General features: G+C 43.1%; 1 protein-coding gene across 4 annotated transcripts in view; it reads right to left on the reverse strand.

Annotated features, from left to right (window-relative positions):
- LOC144691756 (sorting nexin-9-like) overlaps positions 1–20,982 on the reverse strand; it is a 98,672-nt gene that overhangs the window by 47,593 nt on the left and 30,097 nt on the right. For all 4 annotated transcript variants that reach the window (XM_078560187.1, XM_078560185.1, XM_078560184.1 and 1 more), the window contains 2 exons: positions 17,627–17,710; positions 15,740–15,779 (listed from right to left, as the gene is read on the reverse strand). In XM_078560187.1, the coding sequence (XP_078416313.1) occupies positions 15,740–15,779; positions 17,627–17,710 (124 nt within the window). The remainder of the gene's footprint in view (positions 1–15,739; positions 15,780–17,626; positions 17,711–20,982) is intronic.

Consider the following 20,982-nt stretch of genomic DNA (forward strand, 5'->3'; position numbering starts at 1 on the left):
AAAACTGCAGTTTGAAAATTAGTGTAGGGTATATTTATATACACAAGTCGAGACCATTTTCTTGTCTCTTACCGGTTACAACATGAAGTTATTCATTGTAAGTTAGTTATAGAAAGCTAAAAAATAAAAATATTAATGACTTTACTGTAAAATTGTTCCTCGGCAAGAACATATATAAGGCAATGATGACCTACGTATCAAAGATAAACATAAGAATACAAGAATTAAAGCAAAGAAAAAGGCCATTTGGTCCTTCAAGCCAGTTCTACCATTCAATATCATCATGGCTGATCATCTACCTCAACCTAATTTTCCTGCACTATCCTATTATCCCTTAATTCCCTGGTATCCAAAAATCTATTGATCTCTGCCTTGAATATATTCAATGATTAAGCATCAACAACCCTCTGGTGTAGAGAATTTCAAAGATCCACAATTCGTTGAGTTAAGAAATTTCTCCTCATCTTAGGCCTTATTCTGAGAACATGGCCCTCGTTCCAGATTCTACAGCAGATGAAACATACTCCCAGCATCTATCCTGTCAAGTTCCTTAAAAGTTGTGTATGTTTCAATTAGATCACTTCTCATTCTTCTAAATCCCAGGGAATATAGGCCCAATCTATTCAATTTCTCCTTATAGGACAAACCCTTCATCCCAGGAATCAGTCCAGTGAACCTTTGTTGCATTGATAATTTGAAGGCACAAATAGACAGAGGTAAATGGGTATAACTTAATTGCCATTGGTTAGAAGGTCACCAAGACTGGGAACTGCATATTCAAAGATGTTCGTCATTTAGGCAAAGGATAGGCAAAAAGGAAAAGGAGGCAGGGTAGCACTGTTAATAGGGGATGAGATCAGTACATTGATGATAGAGGATCTTATTTCAAAGGATCAAGATGTAGAATCAATTAGGATGGAGCTAAGAAACAGCAAGGGGGAGAAAACATTGGTGGGAGTTATTTACAGGCCACCAGGCTGGAGTGGTAATGTTGGGAATGGTATAAATTAGGAAATTAGAGCTGCATGTAACATGGATAATACAGTAATAATGGGCGACTTCAAGTTACCTGTCAGTTTGGCGTCAGTAGTAGGGAAAATGTTAGAACCTATTATAAAGGATGTGATAACTGGACACTTAGAAAATAATGATATGATTGGGCAGAATCACCATGGATTTATGAAAGGGAAATCATGTTTGACAAACCTGTTGGAGTTTTTTGAGGATGTTACTTGTAGCATAGATAAAGGAGAACCAGTGGATGTCCTGTATTTGGATTTTCAAAAGGCTTTTGATAAGGTCCCACACAGGAGGTTAGTAAACAAAATTAGAGCATATGGGATTGGGGGTAATATACTGGTATAGATTAAGAATTGGGTAACAGACAAAAAACAGAGAGTAGGAATAAACAGGTTATTCTCATGATTGCAGGCTGTTACTAATGGGGTACAACTACGATCAGTGCTGGAGCCACGGCTGTTCATAATCAATATTAATGATTTGGATGTGGGGAACAAATGTAATATTTCCAAATATGCTGGTGACACAAAACTAGGTGGGAATGTAAGTTGCGAGGACGATGCAAGGAGGCTTCTAGGGGAATTGTATAGGTTAAGTCAGTGGGCAAGAGCATGGCAGATGGAATATAATGTAAATAAGAGTGAAGTTATCTACTTTGGTAGAAAAAACAGAAAGGCATTTCTTAAATGGTGAGAGGTTGGGAAGTGTTGATGCCTAAAAGGACCCAGGTGTCCTTGTTCATGAGTCACTAAAAGAATACCATGAAGCTGCAGCAAGCAATTAGGAAGGCAAATGGTTTGTTAGCTTTCATCACAAGGGGATTTGAGCAGAGGAGTAAAGGTGTCTTGCTGCAATTGTATAGATCCTTTGTGAGACCGCATCTAGAGTATTGCGTACAGTTTTGGTCTCCTTATCTAAGGAAGGATGTACTTGCCATAGAGGGAGTGCAACGAAGGTTCACCAGACTAATCCCTGGGATGGTGGGACTATCTTATGAGGAGAGATTGAGGAAACTATGCCTGTATTCTTCAGAGTTTCAAAGAATGGGAGGTGATATCATTGAAACTTACAAAATTCTTAGAGGACATGACAGGGCAGATGTGGATAGGATGTTTTCCCTGGCTGGTGACACAGTCTCAGAATAAGGGGCAGGCCATTTAAGACTGAGATGAGGAGGAGTTTATTCACTCAGAGGTTGGGGAATCTTTGGAATTCTCTACCCCAGAGGGCTGTGGAAGTTCAATCTTTGAGCATGTTCAAGACAGAAAATGACAGATTTCTGGATACTAATGATATCAAGGGAAATGGGGATAGTGGGGAAAGCTGTTGTAGAGGTAGATGATCAGCCATGATCTGTTTGAATGGCAGAGCAGGCTCTTCAGGTTGAATGGCTGAATCCTGCTCCTATGTTACCTCCAAGACTAGTTTATCCTTCCTTAGGTAAGGAGATCAAAACTGTACACAGTACTCCAGATGAATCCCAACAAGGTCCTATACAATTACAGTAAGATTTCTTCATTCTCATACACTAACCCCTTTGTAATTAAGGCTAACATCCCATTTGCTTTCCTAATTGCTTGCTGTATCTGCATGTTAACTTTCTGTGAATCATGTACAGCGATACCCAGGTCCCACTGAATACCAGCATTTTCCAGTCTCACCATTTAAAAAAATATTGATTTTCTATTTTTTTCTTCCAAAGTGGCAAACTTCACACTTCCCCAAATTATATTCCATCTGTCATGTTCTTGTTCACTCACTTAACCTGTCCATATCTTTTTGCATCCTTCTCACAGCTTATTTTCCCAACTAACCTTGTAGCATCAGCAAACTTAGATAAAATACACTCTGTTCCCTCAGCTATGTTATTGATATCGATTGTAAATAGCTGAGGCCTAAGCACTGATCCTTGCTGGTTACATCCTGTCAACCCAAGATTGGCCCATTTATTCCTACTCTCTGTTTTCTGTCCATTAATCAATCCTCAATTCGTGCTAACATATTATCCTATGACCCCCAATTTTGTCTAATAAATTCTTGTGTGGCATCTTATCGAATGCTTTTTGAAAATCCAAATACACCACATCTATTGGTTCCCTTGATCTACCCAGCTAGTTACAATCTCAAAAAACATGGATAGATTTGTCACCAAAACCATTTCGGTTTCATAAATTGGTGTTGACTCTGCCTAATCACGTTATGATTCTCCAACTACTCTGTTGTCACATTCCTACTAATATTCCATCATTTTCCCTATTATTGATGTTAGCTAGTCTGGCCTATCAGAATCACATAATTGTTGCAGCCATTTGGCACGTTATGTCTGTGGTGGATCTCTAAATGAGCAAAGCACCAAGTGCCACTCCCCCACCTTCTACCCATAATCCTGCACATTCTCCCTCTTGAATGCCTTGATTGAACATGCCTCTATCACACTCTCAGGCAACACGTTCCAGATCTTAACCATTCACTGTGTGAAAAAGTTTTTCCTCATGTCTCCATTGCTTCTTCTGCTAATTAGCTTAAATCTATGCCCTCTCATTCTCAATCTTTCCATCAGTAGGAACACTTTCTCCCTATCTACCCTGTCCAGACCCCTTATGATTTTGAATACCCCTATCAAATCTCCTCTCAACCTTCTCTTCTCCAAGGAAAACAGTCCCAACTTCTCCAATCTATCTATGTAATTGAAGTTCCTCATCCCCGGAACCATTCTCGTGAATATTTTCTGCACTCCCTCTAATGCCTTCACATCTTTCCTGAAGTGTGGCACCCAGAACTGGATGCAATACTCCAGTTGAGGGTGCACCAGTGTTTTATCCATGTTTAGCATAACCTTCTTGCTCTTGTACTCTATGCCCCTATTAATAAAGCCTAGGATACTGTATGCTTTATTAATCACATTCTCAACCTGTCCTGCCCACCTTCAATGACATATGCACATATACACCCAGGTCCCTCTGCTCCTGCACTCCCTTTCAAATTGTACTCTTATATTGTCTCTGTGTTCTTCTTACCAGAATGAATCACTTCACATTTCTCTGTATTGAATTTCATCTGCCACTTGCCTGTCCATTTCACTAACTTGTCTATGTCCTTTTGAAATCTTGCACTATCCTCACAGCTCACAATGCTTCCAAATTTTGTATCATCTGCAAATTTTGAAATTGTGCCCTGTATATTAAGGTCTAGGTCATTATTGTTTATCTGGAAAGGCAAAGGGCCCATCACCGACCCCTGGGGAACTCTGCTACAAACCTTCTTCCAGCCCAAAAAAAAATCCATTAACCGTTATTCTCTGTTTCCTGTAAATCAGCCAGTTTCATATCTATGTTGCTACTGTCCCTTTTATTCCATGAAGTGTAAATTTGTTCCCAATTCTGCCAAGTGGCTGAATTACCTCCTCCTTCACCACGACCTGGACAGCATCTTCTTCCTCGGCAAAGACAGTTGCAAAGTATTCATTTAACAAATGTAACAAATGTATTTTGGAAGTCACGTACACCACATCAACAGCATTACTCTCATCAAACCTCTCTGTTACCTCTACAAAAAACTCCAGCAAGTTAATTAAACAAGATTGTCCCTTAAGAAATCCATGCTGGCTTTCCTTAATTAACCCGCATTTGCCCAATTGACTATTAATTTTGTCCCAACTTATTTTTCTAGTAACCTACCCACCACCGAAGTTAAACTGACTGGCCTATAGTTGCTGGGTTTGTCATTACACCCTTGTTTGAATGAGGGTGTAACATTTCCAATTCTCCAGTTCTCTGTCTGGGTCTCTCCCCTGAGTCTAAGGAAGACTGGAAAATTATGGTCAGTGCCTCTGCAATTTCCAATCTCACTTCCCTCAGTATTTCATGATGCCTCTGGTCCTGGCACTTTATCAACTTTTAAGTACCGACAGCCTATCTAATGCCTCCTCATCAATTTTAAACTATTCAAATAGCTGAATTACCTCCTCCTTCACCACAACCTGGACAGCATCTTGTTCCTCGGTAAAGGCAGATGCAAAGTATTCATTTAACACCTCGGCTGTGCCCTCTGCCTCCATGCATAAATCTCATTTTTGAGCCCTAATTGGCCCTGCTCTTTTTACCACCCCTTTTACTATTTATATACCTATAGAAGGCTTTGGGATTCCCTTTTATGTTAGCTGCCAGTCTCTTTTCATACTCTGTCTTAGCCTCTCTTATTTACTTTATCACTTCCCCTCTGAAACTTCTATATTCAGTCTGGTTCTCGGCTTTATTATCCACCTGACATCATCATTCACCATCTTTGCTCTTCCTTCTTCCTTGATTAGCAGGGTTACATTTGCAACTTTCCAATCCATGTGGTTGCTCCAAAATCTAGGAAATTCTGGAAGATCAAAATCAATACATTCACTATCTCTATTCCCATCTCTTTTAAAATTCTAGGATGCAGGCCATAATGTCCAGGGGATTTGTCAACGTTAGGTCCCATTAATTTCTCCAGTACTATTACTTTATTAATAGTTATTCTCCAAATTCCTCACTTTCACTAGACCTTTGGTTCCTCACCATTTCCGGAATGATTTTGTGTGCTCTTCCATGAAATACAAAGCATTTGCTTAATGCCTCTACTATTTCTTTATTCTCCATTATATTAAAAGGCCAACTTGAAAAAATGTATCTGCAAAATGTGATCAGATGTATGTGAAACAGAAACTTGTGTTTATATAGCACCTTTACTGTAGTTAAATGTCATATGGCAATTATTAAACAAAATTTGACACCAAGAGTGTCTTAAAGGAAGAGAAAAGGACAGAGACGCAGAGATTAAGCCAATAAAAATGACAGAAATATAGTCACATTTGTTGCAATGCACCCTATTTGAATTTTGGATGTCAAGGATTCCTGTTAGGATGCTAACTCCAGGAGCTAACGTCAGCAGAGGTCTCTTCAGAGAGGAGCTGATACATTCAAACCGCAGGATCAGCATTTAAAAGGAAAACTTAATTTTTGGACAGGAATTACGTTCCCAAACCCACATACTTCACTGCATAGTATAACGCAGCAGTAGAAAAACACCACACTGTGCCACTGCACTCCATTATTCATGTATACTATCTGTCGAACATTAATGTAATGCGCATTACTTTGTATATAATCAAAGAGAGAGAGCTTCAGCTGTCAGCTGAGGTCTTCAAAGCTGGCAGACATTTCCTCACATCAAGGCTCCATGTGCTCATCCTCCAGATATGGGGGAAAAAAAGAAGTCCCACCCACCAACTTCAGGAATGCGACAATTGTAACCATCTTCAATGAAGGGTGATAATTATGCTGTGGAAACTATTGAGGTATTTCCCTCTTCCCCCATAACTGGGAAAATCCTGACGCATATTCCCCTGAATCGCCTACTCCCTGCGGCTGAGGTAATCTTTCCAATGACGCAATGTGGCTTTACACCTTCCAGAGGGATCTCCAACATGGTCTTTGTTGCTAGACAAATCCAAGGAAAACATTGAGGACAACACCAGGAATTCTTCATTACATTCATCGACCTGACCAAAGCATTTGACTCAGTAAAATGTGAGGCTCTGTGAAGTGTGTTCCAAAGATTTCGATGCCCAAGAAACCTCATCACAATCCAGCAATTTCTTCATAATGGTAAGACTGCAGCTGTCTCGAGTGGGAGATCTGAATCAGACACCTTTGGAATCTGGATTGGGGTCAAGTGAGGCTGTGTGATAAAGTCCCAATACTATTTATAATTTCTCGGACAGTGGCTATTCGCCTTAACTAAGATGAAATGCCCTCTGGTGTCTGTATCAACACGATCTAGAGTTTGTGAATGACTGCAGTGTTGTTGCCCACTCTACACCAGATTTGCAAGCCACTTTGAATCTCTTCAATTCTGCATATAAGAAACTTGGCGTGCCTTTGACTGTTGTCAAAACAAAACTCATATCAACACATATCTGGCCAGGTAAATATTCCACCTCCCATACATGTTGAAGGAGAGACACTGGAATATGTTGAGCTGTTCCCACACCTTGGCAGCCACCGCAGTGTAAAGGCCACCCTTGACAAGGAAATCCAACACCGGATCAGCTGTAAAAACAGAATTACCTGGAAAAACTCAGCAAGTCTGGCAGCATCGGCGGAGAAGAAATCAGTCAACGTTTCGAGCCCTCATGGCCCTTCAGCAGAACCAGTTCTGCTGAAGGGCCATGAGGGCTCGAAACGTTGACTGATTTCTTCTCCGCCGATGCTGCCAGACTTGCTGAGTTTTTCCAGGTAATTCTGTTTTTATTTTGTTTTGGATTTCCAGCATCCGCAGTAGCTTTTAGCTTTTTGTTTTTAACCGGATCAGCTGTGTCAGCTCAGCCTTCTATAAACTACGGCAGCGAGTGTTTAACAACAAAGGCCTCCGCAAGTCAACAAAAGTTTTAGTGTACAGAGTAATTGTTGTCACCACACTCCTGTACTGCAGTGAGACCTAGACTGTATATCAGCGACCAGGACCCAGGAGAGGGGTTGCCCAAGGTGCAAAACACCAGGGCCCAGGGTCTAGAGGGGCCCAGGCTCATTACCATAAAGTGAGAGCTGATCCAGAGGGATCTGCAGAGCTCTCTGATCACCCAGCGGCCTTGTTGTTATGGTTGGTGCTGCCGCCAGGGTTTCACTGCATGTTGGTATAGAGCGAGCTCAACATTTTTTATTGAAGGAAAGAGAGAGAGGGAGGCTGAGCCTGAGAGAAGCAGGAAAGAAAGCAGATAAAAGCAAATGAGTATAGGGAGGGAGAGAGAGAGAGAGGGAGGGTGTGGGGGGTGTGGAGGAGGAGGAAAGGGGGGACGGTGTAGAAGCAATCAATCTCTGAGTGATCAAAATCCTTCAGAGTGAAGAGCATCTGATTCCCTGTTGGCAAGTAGCATTCTTTTTCTGGGAACTTTGGCCTGCTAAGGGTATTTGCCTATCAGAATGGTAGAGTGCTGCTTCGATTTTCTACTAGCAAGAGAAGGTGCCTTTATTGCATCTTTGCAGACATGTGCCCTCAGACCCAATATTAAAGGCTCCAAACAGTAGTAACCTAAGCCTCGGCTAGAATGGAAATGATTGGGCCATTCCCCCATCAATGACAATCTGCAATTCTGTAAGTAGCTAGGTAGCTATCCTTCACTTATTGCATTTTGTTGGAGAAATAATCCTGTTGCATAGTTACTTTGCTCAATAGTTTGAAGACTCACAAGTTCTGCCCAGCCTCCATCTCGCTAGCTGATACAGCAGAGTCAATGTTCTGTTTGAATATTAAAATGACCACATTCCTGGGTCTTTAAGATCTGGTCAACAGCCTGGGCACCTGGCAGACAAGGGCCTCCCCTCTTCTCACTTCTGGTGGCAGAGTGGTAACCCAGCAAGTCTGGGCACATTTTCATTACTCAAGGCCATAATGCTGCTACATTCTCATCAGTGCAACCAATAAGGATTGAGGATGGAGAGTGCACAGCCTATCAGAAATTGGGAGTATCTCAAGCTGCCACAATGTAGTTTATACAGGTTGAACAAGGATTATCCTCAATGCAGCCATAAGATTTCTGTAGGTTTGAATGAGGGGTCTGGAACATCTCACCCCGATTGAAGTGAGTGAGAATCCAGTACATCAAATATGACAGTGTGGACATAGATGTGTTGGGTAAAGTGCTGAACCCACCCAGGTGCTGATTACAGTTGAAAACAAAACATCCAGGAACTGTCACAGAACCTGGAGTGTGCAAGTATGGAAAGAGACAAGAGAGAATAAGCTGGAGTGGGATCAAAGCAGTGCAGGAGAGGCTCCCAAGGTAGGAGCCTGAAACCTAGGCAGTGGATAGCTCCTGGGAGCTGATCCTGGAGCTGCGGGTCCCCCCACTGCCTTTGTCTGCTTGTGCCAGTGGGAGGGGGAAGCTGTGAGTACAGCACAGGCTGTGGAGTGGGAACCCAGAGCCATTTTGCCCAAGTGGCTGGGGTGGGGAGGGGTGGTCTGTGTATAAAATATATAGTATATTCCCTCAGTGACTCTTCCATTCTTCCTTCCCTCCCCGGCTGGCAGCAGGGTATGGCTCCACCTGGCTGAATAGCTGACTTCTCTCTCTCTATCCTTTTGATCGATGCAACCCCATGCCATCAGCTACATGATGGGGTTGGCGGGTAGGGGCGAAGCTGTGAGTGGCCTCATTGACTGTTCCTGTCCGGAGAGGGAGGAGGGAGCTTAGGCAGCAGCAAGTTAATGGGACCATCCCCGCTCCTCCTCCCATTCCTCCCTCCCTCCCTTCTACAATTCTCCAACAATAAAACAATGCAAGCTACAGCATGGAGATGCTCTTTCTTTTCTATACAGAACGGGTAGTCAAAATATAGAAAACAAAATCTGAAAGGTTTCCTTGCAATCTGTGTTGCATCCTTTCTCTGAAATATGAACAAACTGTTCTGATGAAAGGTCGTCATCCTGAAACACACTGTTTCTCTCCACAGATATTCCTGACCTGCTGAGTTTTCCCAGCAAATTTTGTTTTTATTTCAGATTTCCAGCACCTTTTTTATTCATTCACGGGATGTGGGCTTTGCTGGCTGGGCCAGCATTTATTTCCCATCACTAATTGCCCTCGAGGAGGGAGTGATGAGCTACCTCCTTGAACCGCTGCAGTCCATGTGGTGTAGGTACACCCACAGTGCTGTTAGGGAGCAAATTCCAGGATTTTGACCCAGTGACAGTGAAGGAATGGTGATATATTTCCAAGTCAGGATGGTGAGTTACTTGGGAGGGGAACTTCCAGGTGGTAGTGTTCCCATCTCTCTGCTGCCCTTGTCCTTCTATATGGTAGTGGTCGTGGGTTTGGAAGATGCTATTGAAGGAGCCTTCGCGAATTCCTGCAGTGCATCTTGTAGATGGTACATACTGCTGCTAATGTGCCTCAGTGGTGGAGGGAGTGAATGCTTGTGGATGGGGATGCCAATAAAGTGGGCTGATTTGTCCTGGATGATGTCGAGATTCTTGAATGTTGTGGGAGCTGCACTCATCCAGGCAAGTGGGGAGTATTCCATCACATTTGTGACTCGTGCCTTGTAGATGGTGGACAGGATTTGGGGAGTCAGGAGGTGAGTTACTCGTTGCAGAATTCCTAGCCTTTGACCTGCTCTTATAGCCACTGTAATTGTGTGGCTAGTCCAGTTTAGTTTCTGGTCAATGGTAACCCCCAGGATGTTGAAAGTGGGGGATTCAGTGATGGTAATGCCTTTGAACATCAAGGGGCAATGGTTAGATTCTCTCTTGTTGGAGATGGTCATTGCCTGGCACTTGTGTGGCATGAATGTTACTTGTCACGTGTCAGCCCAAGCCTGGAAATTGTCCAGGCCTTGCTGCATTTGGACATGGATTGCTTATATACTGTAGTTTTTTGTTTACGTATTTACTGTCACTGTGCATGGTGTCACTGTGTATGGAACAGGTTAATGAGGCTGAAATCAGAGTTATCATCTGCACAGTGTGATAAATAGCTAATGGAATATTTTCCTGTCATATTAACAATATTGCACAATGCTGCTAAAGTAAAATTTGTACCCTCTTATTTGTTTAATGCTTGTGGTGCGATCACCTGTAGGGCACACACAAAATAACATTATTGTTGCTGATCTTAATGGCCTATGCGGGATATACATCAGACAATATTTGTAACTGGATGCCAACAATGAGCATTTAACTCGGACCTTTCTGTGATCGTTTGGTGAATTGATTCATGAATAACATGCATGATTGAGGGGGAGAGTTTCAGCTGGAGGAGGAGGTGGGGGGATGTGGAAACAGGAGAAGCACAAAGGTCCATGACTTCTCTTCTTGGCCTTGTCTGCGACATAGAAGAGAAATTCCATCAATAATGCCTCTGCCGTATCCTTTGGATTTAATAGGAGGACCATCAAAAAAATACTAGCGTCCTTCTTGAAGCCAGCTCTGCAAACATTCAGGAAAGACTCCTGCAAAGTTAACTTCAATGGACTGGACAGATGGCTGAAAACCATCTCCCCCATCAGATCCTGTTTGGTTTTGAACACTCAAATGGCCACTGTTCCAGGGGAGAGCAAAGAAAATTCTTCAAAGACACTCTGAAGTTCTCCTTGAAGCGTGGCAGCGTTGGCCGTAACGATTGGGAGGAGCTCGCTACCAATTGTTCAGAATGACGACAACTTGAGTCACAACGTCTTAACAATAAGGCAGAGCGATGGCAGAGATAGAAAGAAAAGGAAGGATTTTTAAAATTTGTTCATGAGATATGTGTGTCGCTGGCTAAGCCAGCACTTATTGCCCATTCCTAATTGCCTTTGAGAAGGTGGTGGTGAGCTGACTTCTTGAATTGCTGCAGTCCATGTGGTGTAGGTACACCCACAGTGCTGTTAGAGAGGGAGTTCCAGGATTTTGACCGAGTGACAGTGAAGGAATGGCGATATATTTCCAAGTCAGAGGGGAGTTTCAGGTGGTGGTGTTCCTGCACTCCGCATCCCACTACCTCATGGGGCGTCCTTCCCCATGTACCCAAAGATCTGGGGACTGGGGTTGGGCTGGGGGCGGGGGGGGGGGGGAGGGGGAATTGGCCTGCCTCAGTCACATGAAAACCCATAGCAGAAACTTGTGACGATGAGTAGATGTCATCCTTGAATCGAGGGACAGCCTATGACTGAATCGAAGTACACTATCCACATATAACAAAAGAAACTTAAGAATAATGATAAAAATTGGCATAACACTCCAGTGTTATTCAGGCTGTGATGCATTGCTTAATGTTTCAGCTATACAAACCCTGGGACAGGCCATTCTTGGAACACTGTGAGCAGTTCTGGGCACCACACCTTAGGAAGGGTATATTTGCCTTGGAGGGAATGCAGCATACATTTATCAGAATGATACTTGGACAACAAACCTTCTGCTGTGGAGGTTGACAAAGCCATCAAACTCATACCGTCAAGGAGATCTTCCAGCTCAGATAGGATCCCAGTGAAATTTACACACCTGGGGGATCCCAGCCAGCTGTCAAAGTCACAAAATTATATTGTAGAATGTGGGATTAACAGACCATTCCCCAGGAGTTCAACGATGCCATGATTGTTCACTTATACAAAATGAAAGGACAAAAATCTGTGTGCGGCAATCCCAGAGGATTCTTGCTGCTTGTGACAGCTGGTAAGATTCTAGCAAAAGTCCTGCTCTACAGACCGGAAGCCTCATAGTAGAAAGGGTACCCTCCTAGAAAATGAAAGTAGGTTCAGGAAAGGCAGAGGCACTTGCGACATGATCTCCACCCTTGGGAAAATACAAGAGAAATGCCACGAAAAACAGATGGGATTCGACTTTTGTTGACCTGGTGAAGGCCGTTGACATGTTAAATAGAGAGACCTTGTGGAGAGTCTTAGTGAAACTTAGGTGTCCTGATAGAGTTGCAAATCAGATGCAGCAATTTCACCATGGAAATACGGCCAGAGTCTGTGACAAATCCACTGACCCCTTTGACATAACAAGTGATGTTAAATAAGGATGTGTCATGGCCCCTGTGCCCTTCAGTACACTCTTTGCTGCCATACTTTGGACATTTGGTGGAAATACTGATGGAATATACATGCAGTTCAGAACAGAAGGCAATCCCTTCAACCTGAGACAACTGAAATCCTCAAATAAGGTACCAGAGATGATGATATGAGAATTGCTGTTTGCCGATGACTGTGCCCTTGTGTCATGCTGTGAGCATGGCCTTCAATGGATCATGGACTGTTTTTCAAAGCAGCTGATGACTTTGGGCTAACCATCAGCTTAAGGAAGGCAAAGATATGTACCAATCACCACCAAATTCTGACTATACTACATCTACTATAATTACCAATGACACAACCCTGAAGGCTGTAGATAACTTTACCTATCTCAGACACTGCCTGAGATAGGCCAATATCAAAGTCCAAGGAACCCTTGAAGACAAACCTCAGGAAGTATGGCACGTCCATCATGGACTGGGAGAAAAAGGAAGAACTACCTTGGGAGTGATCTCAAGTAGTGGTACTGCTTCCTTCGAACAGCAAAGAATACAGATAGCTAACAAAAGGCAAGCTAGAAAGACTGGGCAATCCCAAAAAAAAACAAATCAGACAATTCATCCTTGCTCACAATTTGTGAAGCTGACACAGCATTAGAAATCACAAGAAATCTACGAAGGAATGTGACCCAGAATTGTGTGTGTGCTAACTAGTAGATCTCCCAGGACAATCATTATGATATGTAAGAGAATAGCTAACTTTACAAAGACTATATAATGTAGTGCACAATGTACTGTTCTTCTTCTATCTGCTAAGTGACAGCTGTGTGTAAAGTTACCTGTTCCTTTAAGGCCATAAAGTCCATTTGCTGTAATATCCTACGATACATTAGAGACATGTTACTTTTAGTGATATTCTGCTGGTTTGTAGGTTGGAAGTGGCTGAGTTTACTTTTTTTTTAAACTGAAATGCAGAAATTTGCATAGGCAACAGTGTAACACCTAAAGTGTGACAGTCATACATGAAAACTTTGATTTTAATCAATTTTAGTTCAATGATGTGAGCATCATTTTTCGTTACTGCAAAATGGCCCTATAATATACAGGCTCTTGCACACAAAATTAGTATTCCATCCCTTGAGGGGCCTGGGCAGAGTAACTAGGGAGAAACTGTTCCCATTGGTGTAAGGATCAAGAGCAAGAGGGCACAGATTTAAGGTAATTGGCAAAAAGAGCAGTGGCGACATGAGGAAAAACTTTTTCATGCAGCGAGTGGTTAGGATCTGGAATGCACTGCCTGAAATGTGGTGGAAGCAGGTTCAATTGGGGCATTCAAAAGGAAATTAGGTTATTATCTGAAGCAGAAAAATGTGCAGGGCTACAGGGAAAAGGAGGGGGAATGGCACTAGGTGAATTGTTCCTTCAGACGTGCACAGACATGACAGGCTGAAAGGCCTCCTTCTGTGCTGTAACCATTCTATGATCTGCTGAGCCATACAGCACAGGAAGCTCTTCAGATTGATCTCCTTGCTCTTGCTGAAGTTCGACGACATCAGCCAAGTTGGCAGGAGGACTACTACAGTTGGCCTCAGTGTCCTGGGTTAAGGAGAGGGAAATCCGTCAGGATTCCTACCCTTGATTGCTAATCTCTGACACAAGTTGGAAGTCCATGTTGGTGATCATGAGCTGAGGCCAGAACCAGACTCCGTTATGTTAATTAGTTTTCTGTCTCCCTATCTGTCTAGGCTCACTTCCGAAGAATGGTCACTTGGGTGAGCGGCAAAAGTACAACCAGCTCTTCTAATACCAGACCACATTAAAAGTCAACTTATTCAGAATAGAAAACGTGGACAAGAAGAAATTGATGGAGAAACAAAAGTGCTAAATATCTATGCAAACCTATTGATTCGGGTTTCTCACAAAATTGACAGCTGAAGTTTGCAAGAGAACCATCAACAATTTGATTACAGCCTTTGAAAGGAACTATGTATTGACAATACTCATCCCACAGGCCCAGGACTGATGCCACTCTTCCTGCTTCTTATCCAACATTAAGAATTGGATTAGCCAAAATTCCTAAAGCTAAACATCAGCAAAATCGAAACCCAGAGGTGTGGGGCCTTTTGTCTTGCTAGACCTTAAAGCTCAGCTTATTCCCCCACATCTGATTTATAACAAAGACTGTTTTCTTTCAGTCTTGAAACTTTGCTCAGCTTTACTCTGCTTTTACCTCTCCATCTCTGTCACTGAAAACATAATCCAAGCCTTTATTTTTCAGTGCTATCCTTTCTGGCCTTCCCAATCCTACTCTCCATTAACTGCAAAGCACTGCAGCCTATGTTATCGTCTTGCATTAAGAACATCACCACGTCCTTTAGCCAGAGTACTGATTTTTAAGATTCTCATTGTCACCTTTGGATAATTCTATGGTTTCATCCTCCCTGCTCCTCCTTCCATAAATTCCTACATGCGATCTCCACTCTTCTTATACTGGCTCACACGTTATTTCCTGTTCCCTCCATCCCCACCCTGACCATTCCTACCCTTTGGAATTCTGTCCTTCAGCATCTCTATGTTATCGCTTACCTCACTATATTCAAAAGCATCATAAATTGACTTCTCTTTGAGTAAGCATTTGTTCTCCTCTCATTCTCCTTCCTTCTCAGTGTTAACAGGTTGCCTACTGCCCTGTAAGGTGTTCTGAGATGTGTTTAATTTATGCTTTCATGGAACTTGGGTGTCACTGATAAGGCCAGCATTTGTTGCCCATCTCTGGCTGCCCATGAACTGAGTGGCTTGCTAGGCCATTGCTGAGGGCAGCTAAGAGTCAACCACATTGTGTGGGCCAAACCAGGTAAGGATGGCAGATTTCCTTTCCTGAAGGACGTTAGTGAACCAGATGGGCTTTTACAACAATGATAGTTTCATGGTCATTATGGAGATTAGCTTTCAATTCCAGATTTATTAACTGAATTTAAATTCTACTGGCTGCATAAAGGGGTGTTCTAACAATGTAAGCTGTTACAAGTTATCCAAAATTACTCTCATCAACTCCTAAAACTTGAGTGTAGAGGCTCGGAGACAGGTTGTCTCACAAACTTTGTGGCCCAGGACATAGACCAAGCAATAAATAACTGCAACAATGAGAAAATAAAACTAGATTAAAATAAACTCAGTAATATAAGAATGCAAGGCACATACCAGAAGTGTCCGAATAACTGTTAGAGTTCTTTGATCTGAACTGTTGGAACAGGAAACATTGTAAGAAAAAAAATGTTTGCTATTATCAAGTGAAAGAAACACACTGTGGTCAACCACTGACTTAGTGGAATACAAAGAAATCCACAGTGATTTACACTACTCAGAATGACCATGCTTACATTTCCATTTAAGCATTGAGAGTTCCAGGAATAACAATCCTCACTCAAGAGGGACAGGAGTTCATTTTGTTTGCTTTAGCAGGCAGCTTTATTTGCGATATTAAAAAATTATTTCGACTGTGAAGATTTAGAGGCATAAGACTTATCTCAGGGTTATAGCAAATGAGTCAATGTTGTGAAATTTTATGTTTCCAGTTTAAGATTCCAGAAGCTGGAAAACTACATTTAAGTGGGTATGCCGTGGAGGAGGTGGGGTGGGACCTCCTCAAACAGTAGGACAAAATACCATGGCCCAAGACGTCCTGGTCAGCAGAGAAGGGATGGTGCTCGCCACTTGAGAAACACTATCCTCAAAGATTTAGTGGCCTGCAGAGCATCAATTCCCTCTCCCCCGACATGACTTTAAATCTGGTGCCATCTAAAGGGAATCTGTGGCAGGCTGCAAGAGTGAAGTCATCAGGCAAGCTGATCAGCCAATTAGATAGAAGAACTCTCACAGAGAGCAAAACCTGGAAGAGCAGCGATTATAATTCATTTTTAATCATTTTACAGAAAGGGAAATAAAGATTGAGAGATACACATGGAATTAAGGTAGAAAATGAAATATCATAAATATTATTTTAAAAATGGTGTAATTTTAAAATATTATTCTGAGGGAATGACACTCCACACTTAGATAATTAGCTTTTTGGGGCCAGAGAAGTTGTTCAACAGGGACTATGACCATTAAAAAACTCAGTTAGGCTTCATTCAACATAGCTTAACATTTTCAATTGTTTTTTTAACAGTGAAAATAGTGAATAAAAAGTTGAAGTTCACATCAAATGACTGTTTTGTGTTCATTGCATCTGTGAAGACTACAACAGCGCACCCTGTGGAGAGGCAGGGTATTACTGATAGCAACTTCAGGATTTCAGCATTTAACTGCACAGGTGCAGACGCCAGAAGTTGCTGTCAGTTTTACGTAGCAATGTCGGCAAGGGCTGACAGTCTAACCACAATTAAAGCTGCAAATTCCAGGCCCATATTGTGCATCCTGCATGTGGTCAGGGTTCAAGGGCCCTGAACAAGAGTAATGAGCTGTGTTTAACTTAATGACCCTGAATCATTTGGAGAAATAAAAAGAGAAACATTGTTTCATAATATGGAAAGGAGAAAAGTGAAAAGAAACAAATAACAGAGGACTATAAATAAAACTGTGTGTTATGCTGATGTTTCAGTCTATTCCCTGATAAAAGTTGCGTGTCAAAACTGCAGTATTTACCACTGCCAGGCTTACAGTTTCAATTTGAGAACAGTACTTTCCTTTTGATGCTACTGGGTTGATTCAAAATGAATCCAAGGCTGTGATGGTTCATTTGCTTTACTCAGAATCAATGTTTGTTGAATCTGTTCACAAGCATTTTGCCACAGGTTACTTTAAAGTGAACTAATAGGGGCAACAGGTTCAGTTGTAGGCACGAGCATGCCTGCTGTATTCGCAGCGTCATTCTGCAATGCTGCTACTGATCTGGCATGGAAGACCTATGCACTATCTTGTTACATGCAGTAAAAATATAAGTGCATCAGGACTATATTGATGTGTCCACTGTACATAGCTCCTGTGAGTGTTACAGTAGTGCATCAGGAAAGCCTATTTAACATCTCCCTGATCAAAACAGAAAATGATGTAGCGTCCCCTTAATTGTGTTTTTGCATCTAAACATACCTCAACTACATCTATTTCTTCATAATTTGACTCGGCAGCACATGTTTCTTCAATCTCAACAGCTGGCACAGAGTCCATCACCAACTAGAGAATGGTTTAAAAAAATGACATTTATATGTTAATCATATGAAGTATTGAATAAACAACTACAAGAACAGTACCTACAGATTAATACATTTAGAAAATGGTCGTTTGCTAAAGGAAAGGGCCAAGTAAAGTTGACAAATGTAATTAAGAGGAAGCTAGATAAGTGCACAATGGAGAAAGGAGTAGAAGGATGTACTGATAAGGTTTGATGAATTGGAATGGGAGGAGGCTCATATGGAGCTAAAAACACCGCTTGGGTCAAATGGCACGTTTGAGGAATAAAAACAGAAAATGCTGGAAAAACTCAGCGGGTCTGGTAGTATTTGTGGAGAGAGAAACAGAGTTAACATTTCAAGTCTGTCTGACCTCTTCAGTACTGAAGAGAGGTAGAAATGTGATGGTTTTTATATTGCTGAAGTGGGGTGGAGCAGATGGAGCAAAATAGAAGGTCAGGGATGGGTGGGAGCTCAGGAGAGATTTGACAAAGATGTCATGGAATAAGACAAAGGGAGTGTCAATGGTAGTGTTAAAGACTAAAGAAGGTGCTAATAATGGCATAAAGGTAAGATAGCAGAATGTGTTAATAGCAGGACAAGGGTCAGTGCTCTGTGAAAGCAAAGCATAAGAACAGGTTATAGGTGGCCTTGTGGGGGGAGGGGGTTGGGAAAAGAATTAAAAAGATCAAAATGGAGAACAGAGTTCATGGTCTGAAGTTGTTTAACTCAGTGTTAAGTCCAGAAGGCTGTAAAGTGCCTAATCAGAAGATGAGGTACTCTTCCTCCAGTTTGCGTTGGGCTTCACTGGAACATTGCAACAGGTCAAGGACAGATATGTGGGCATGACAGCAGGATGATGAATTGAAATGGCAAGCGACAGGAGGGCCTGGGTCATGTTTGCGGACTGAGTGAAGGTGTTCTGCAAAGCAGTCATCCAGTCTGCGTTTAGTCTCCCAAGATAGAGACCACCACACTGGCAGCAACAAATACAGTAGACTAAATTGAAGGAGGTGCAAGTGTATTGCTGCTTCACCTGAAAGGACTGTTTGGGACCTTGGACAATGAAGGGGGAGGAGGTAAAGGAGGGAAGGTGCTGTGGGAAGGGGATGAGGTGTTGGGGATGATGGAGGAGTGGATCAGGGCATCACGGAGGGAATGGTCCCTACGGAATGCTGACAGGAGAGGTGAGGGGAAGATGAATTTAGTGGTGGCATCATGCTGGAGTTGGCAGAAATGGTGAAGGATGATCCTTTGATTGTGGAGGCTGGTGGGATGAAAAGTGAGGACAAGGGGCACCCTATCATGGTTCTGGGAGGGAGAAGGGGTGAGGGCAGAGGCGCGGGAGATGGGTTGGGTGCTGTTGAGGGTCCTGTCAACCATAGTTGCGGGGAGATCTTTGGCTCAGGAAAAAGGAAGACATGTCAGAGCTCCATTTTGGAAGGTAGCATCATCGGAATAGGTGCGATGGAGGCAGAGGAACTGGGAGAATGGGATGAAGTCATTTCAGGAAGCAGAGTGTGAGGAGGTGTAGTCAAGGTAGTTGTGGGAGTTGGTGGGCTTGTAATGAATATTGGTAGACAGTCCATTACCAGAAATGATGACAGAGAGGTCAAGGAAGGGAAGGGAAGTGTTGGAGATGGACCATGTGAAGGTGAGAGAGGGGTGGAAATTGGAGGCAAAAAAAAATACCAATACATTTTTCCAGGTCCAGACAAGAGCATGAAGCGGCACCGATACAGTCAGCAATGTACCCAAAAAACAGTTGTAGGAGAGGGCCTGAGTAGGACTGGAACAAGGAATGTTACACATAGCCCACAAAAAGACAGGCGTAGCTGGGACCCATGTGGGCACCCATAGCCACACCTTTTATTTGGAAGAAGTGAGACAAGTTAAAGTGGGCAGCATGTTGGCGCCATGGTTAGCACTGCTGCCTCACAGCTCCAGGGACCCAGGTTCGTTCCTGACCTTTGGTGTCTGTCTGTGTGGAGTTTGCATGTTCTCCCTGTGTCTATGTGGGTTTCCGTCAGGTGCTCTCATTTCCTCCTACCACCCAAAGATGTGCTGGTGGATTGGCTACAGTAAATTGTCCCCCAGTGTGTGCGAGTGTGTACCCTGTGATGTACCCTGCCTAGTGCCCACTGTCTGTCAGGATAGGCTCCGACTCCCTGCGACCCTGAGTTGGATGAAGTGGTTCTGGAAAAAAGTGAGTGAGACAAGTTAAAGGAAAAATTGTTCAGTGAGAGAACATGTTCAGCCAGGCAGAGGAGAATGATGGAGGATGGGGACTGGTTGGGCCTCATTCAAGGAAGAAGCGGAGAGCCCTCAGATCATCCTGGTTGGGGATGGAGGTTTAGAGGGATTGGACGTCCATGGTGAGGAGGAGGCTGTTAGGACCAGGAAACTGGAAATTGTTGATATGATGAAGAATCTCAAATGTAGGTGGGGAGACACAAGGCAGGAAGAAATGAGTTCCGTGGGGCAGGAACAGGCTGACACAATGGGTATACCAGGACCAGGACAATCCTGTTTATGGATTTTGGGAAGGAGATAGAAGCAAGCTGTATAGGGTTGGGAGACTATGAGGCTGGAAGCTGTGGAGGGAAGATCTCCAGAGGATATAGTGACAGCCCCGAAACAACAGCTTGGTGTTCGGTGGTGGGGTCAAGGTCCAGGGGGAGGTACAAAAGGAGTGCTTGATAGTTGGCGCTCAGCCTCTACAAGGTAGAAGTCAGTACACCAGACAACAGCACCACCACCCTTGTCAGCAGGTTTGATAACAAAATCAGGTTTGGACTTGAGAGAGCGGAGTGCAGTACTTCCAGAAAGAGACACGCTGGAGTGGGTGAAGGGAGCAGAGAAATTCAGACGGTCGATGTCACGCCGACAGTTCTCAGTGAAAAGATCGAAAGCAGGCAAGAGGCCAGAGGGAGGGGTCCAGGTAGAGGGAAAATACTGGAGGCGCGTGAGAGGATCTGTTGAATGGAGAGAGGATTCCTGCCCAAAGAAGTGAGCAGGGAGACGAAGGCGACAGAAGAAGAGTTCAGCGTCGTGCTGAGCCCAAAATTAATTGAAGTGAGGGCATAAGGGGGTGAAACTGAGTCCTTTGCTGAGCACTGAATATTCAGCATCAGAGGGAAAGGTCAGAGGGCATAGTGAATACACAGTGAGAGCTGGGAGTAGAAGGGATGGGGTTAGAGGGACAGGACGGATTGGAGGGTCCTGGATGGGTGTTGGTGTCCATAAGCTGTTGGAGCTTGCGTTCCTTAACATCTG

Source organism: Cetorhinus maximus, chromosome 16 (genome assembly GCF_964194155.1).
Source record: "Cetorhinus maximus chromosome 16, sCetMax3.hap1.1, whole genome shotgun sequence".
NCBI lineage: Eukaryota > Metazoa > Chordata > Chondrichthyes > Lamniformes > Cetorhinidae > Cetorhinus > Cetorhinus maximus.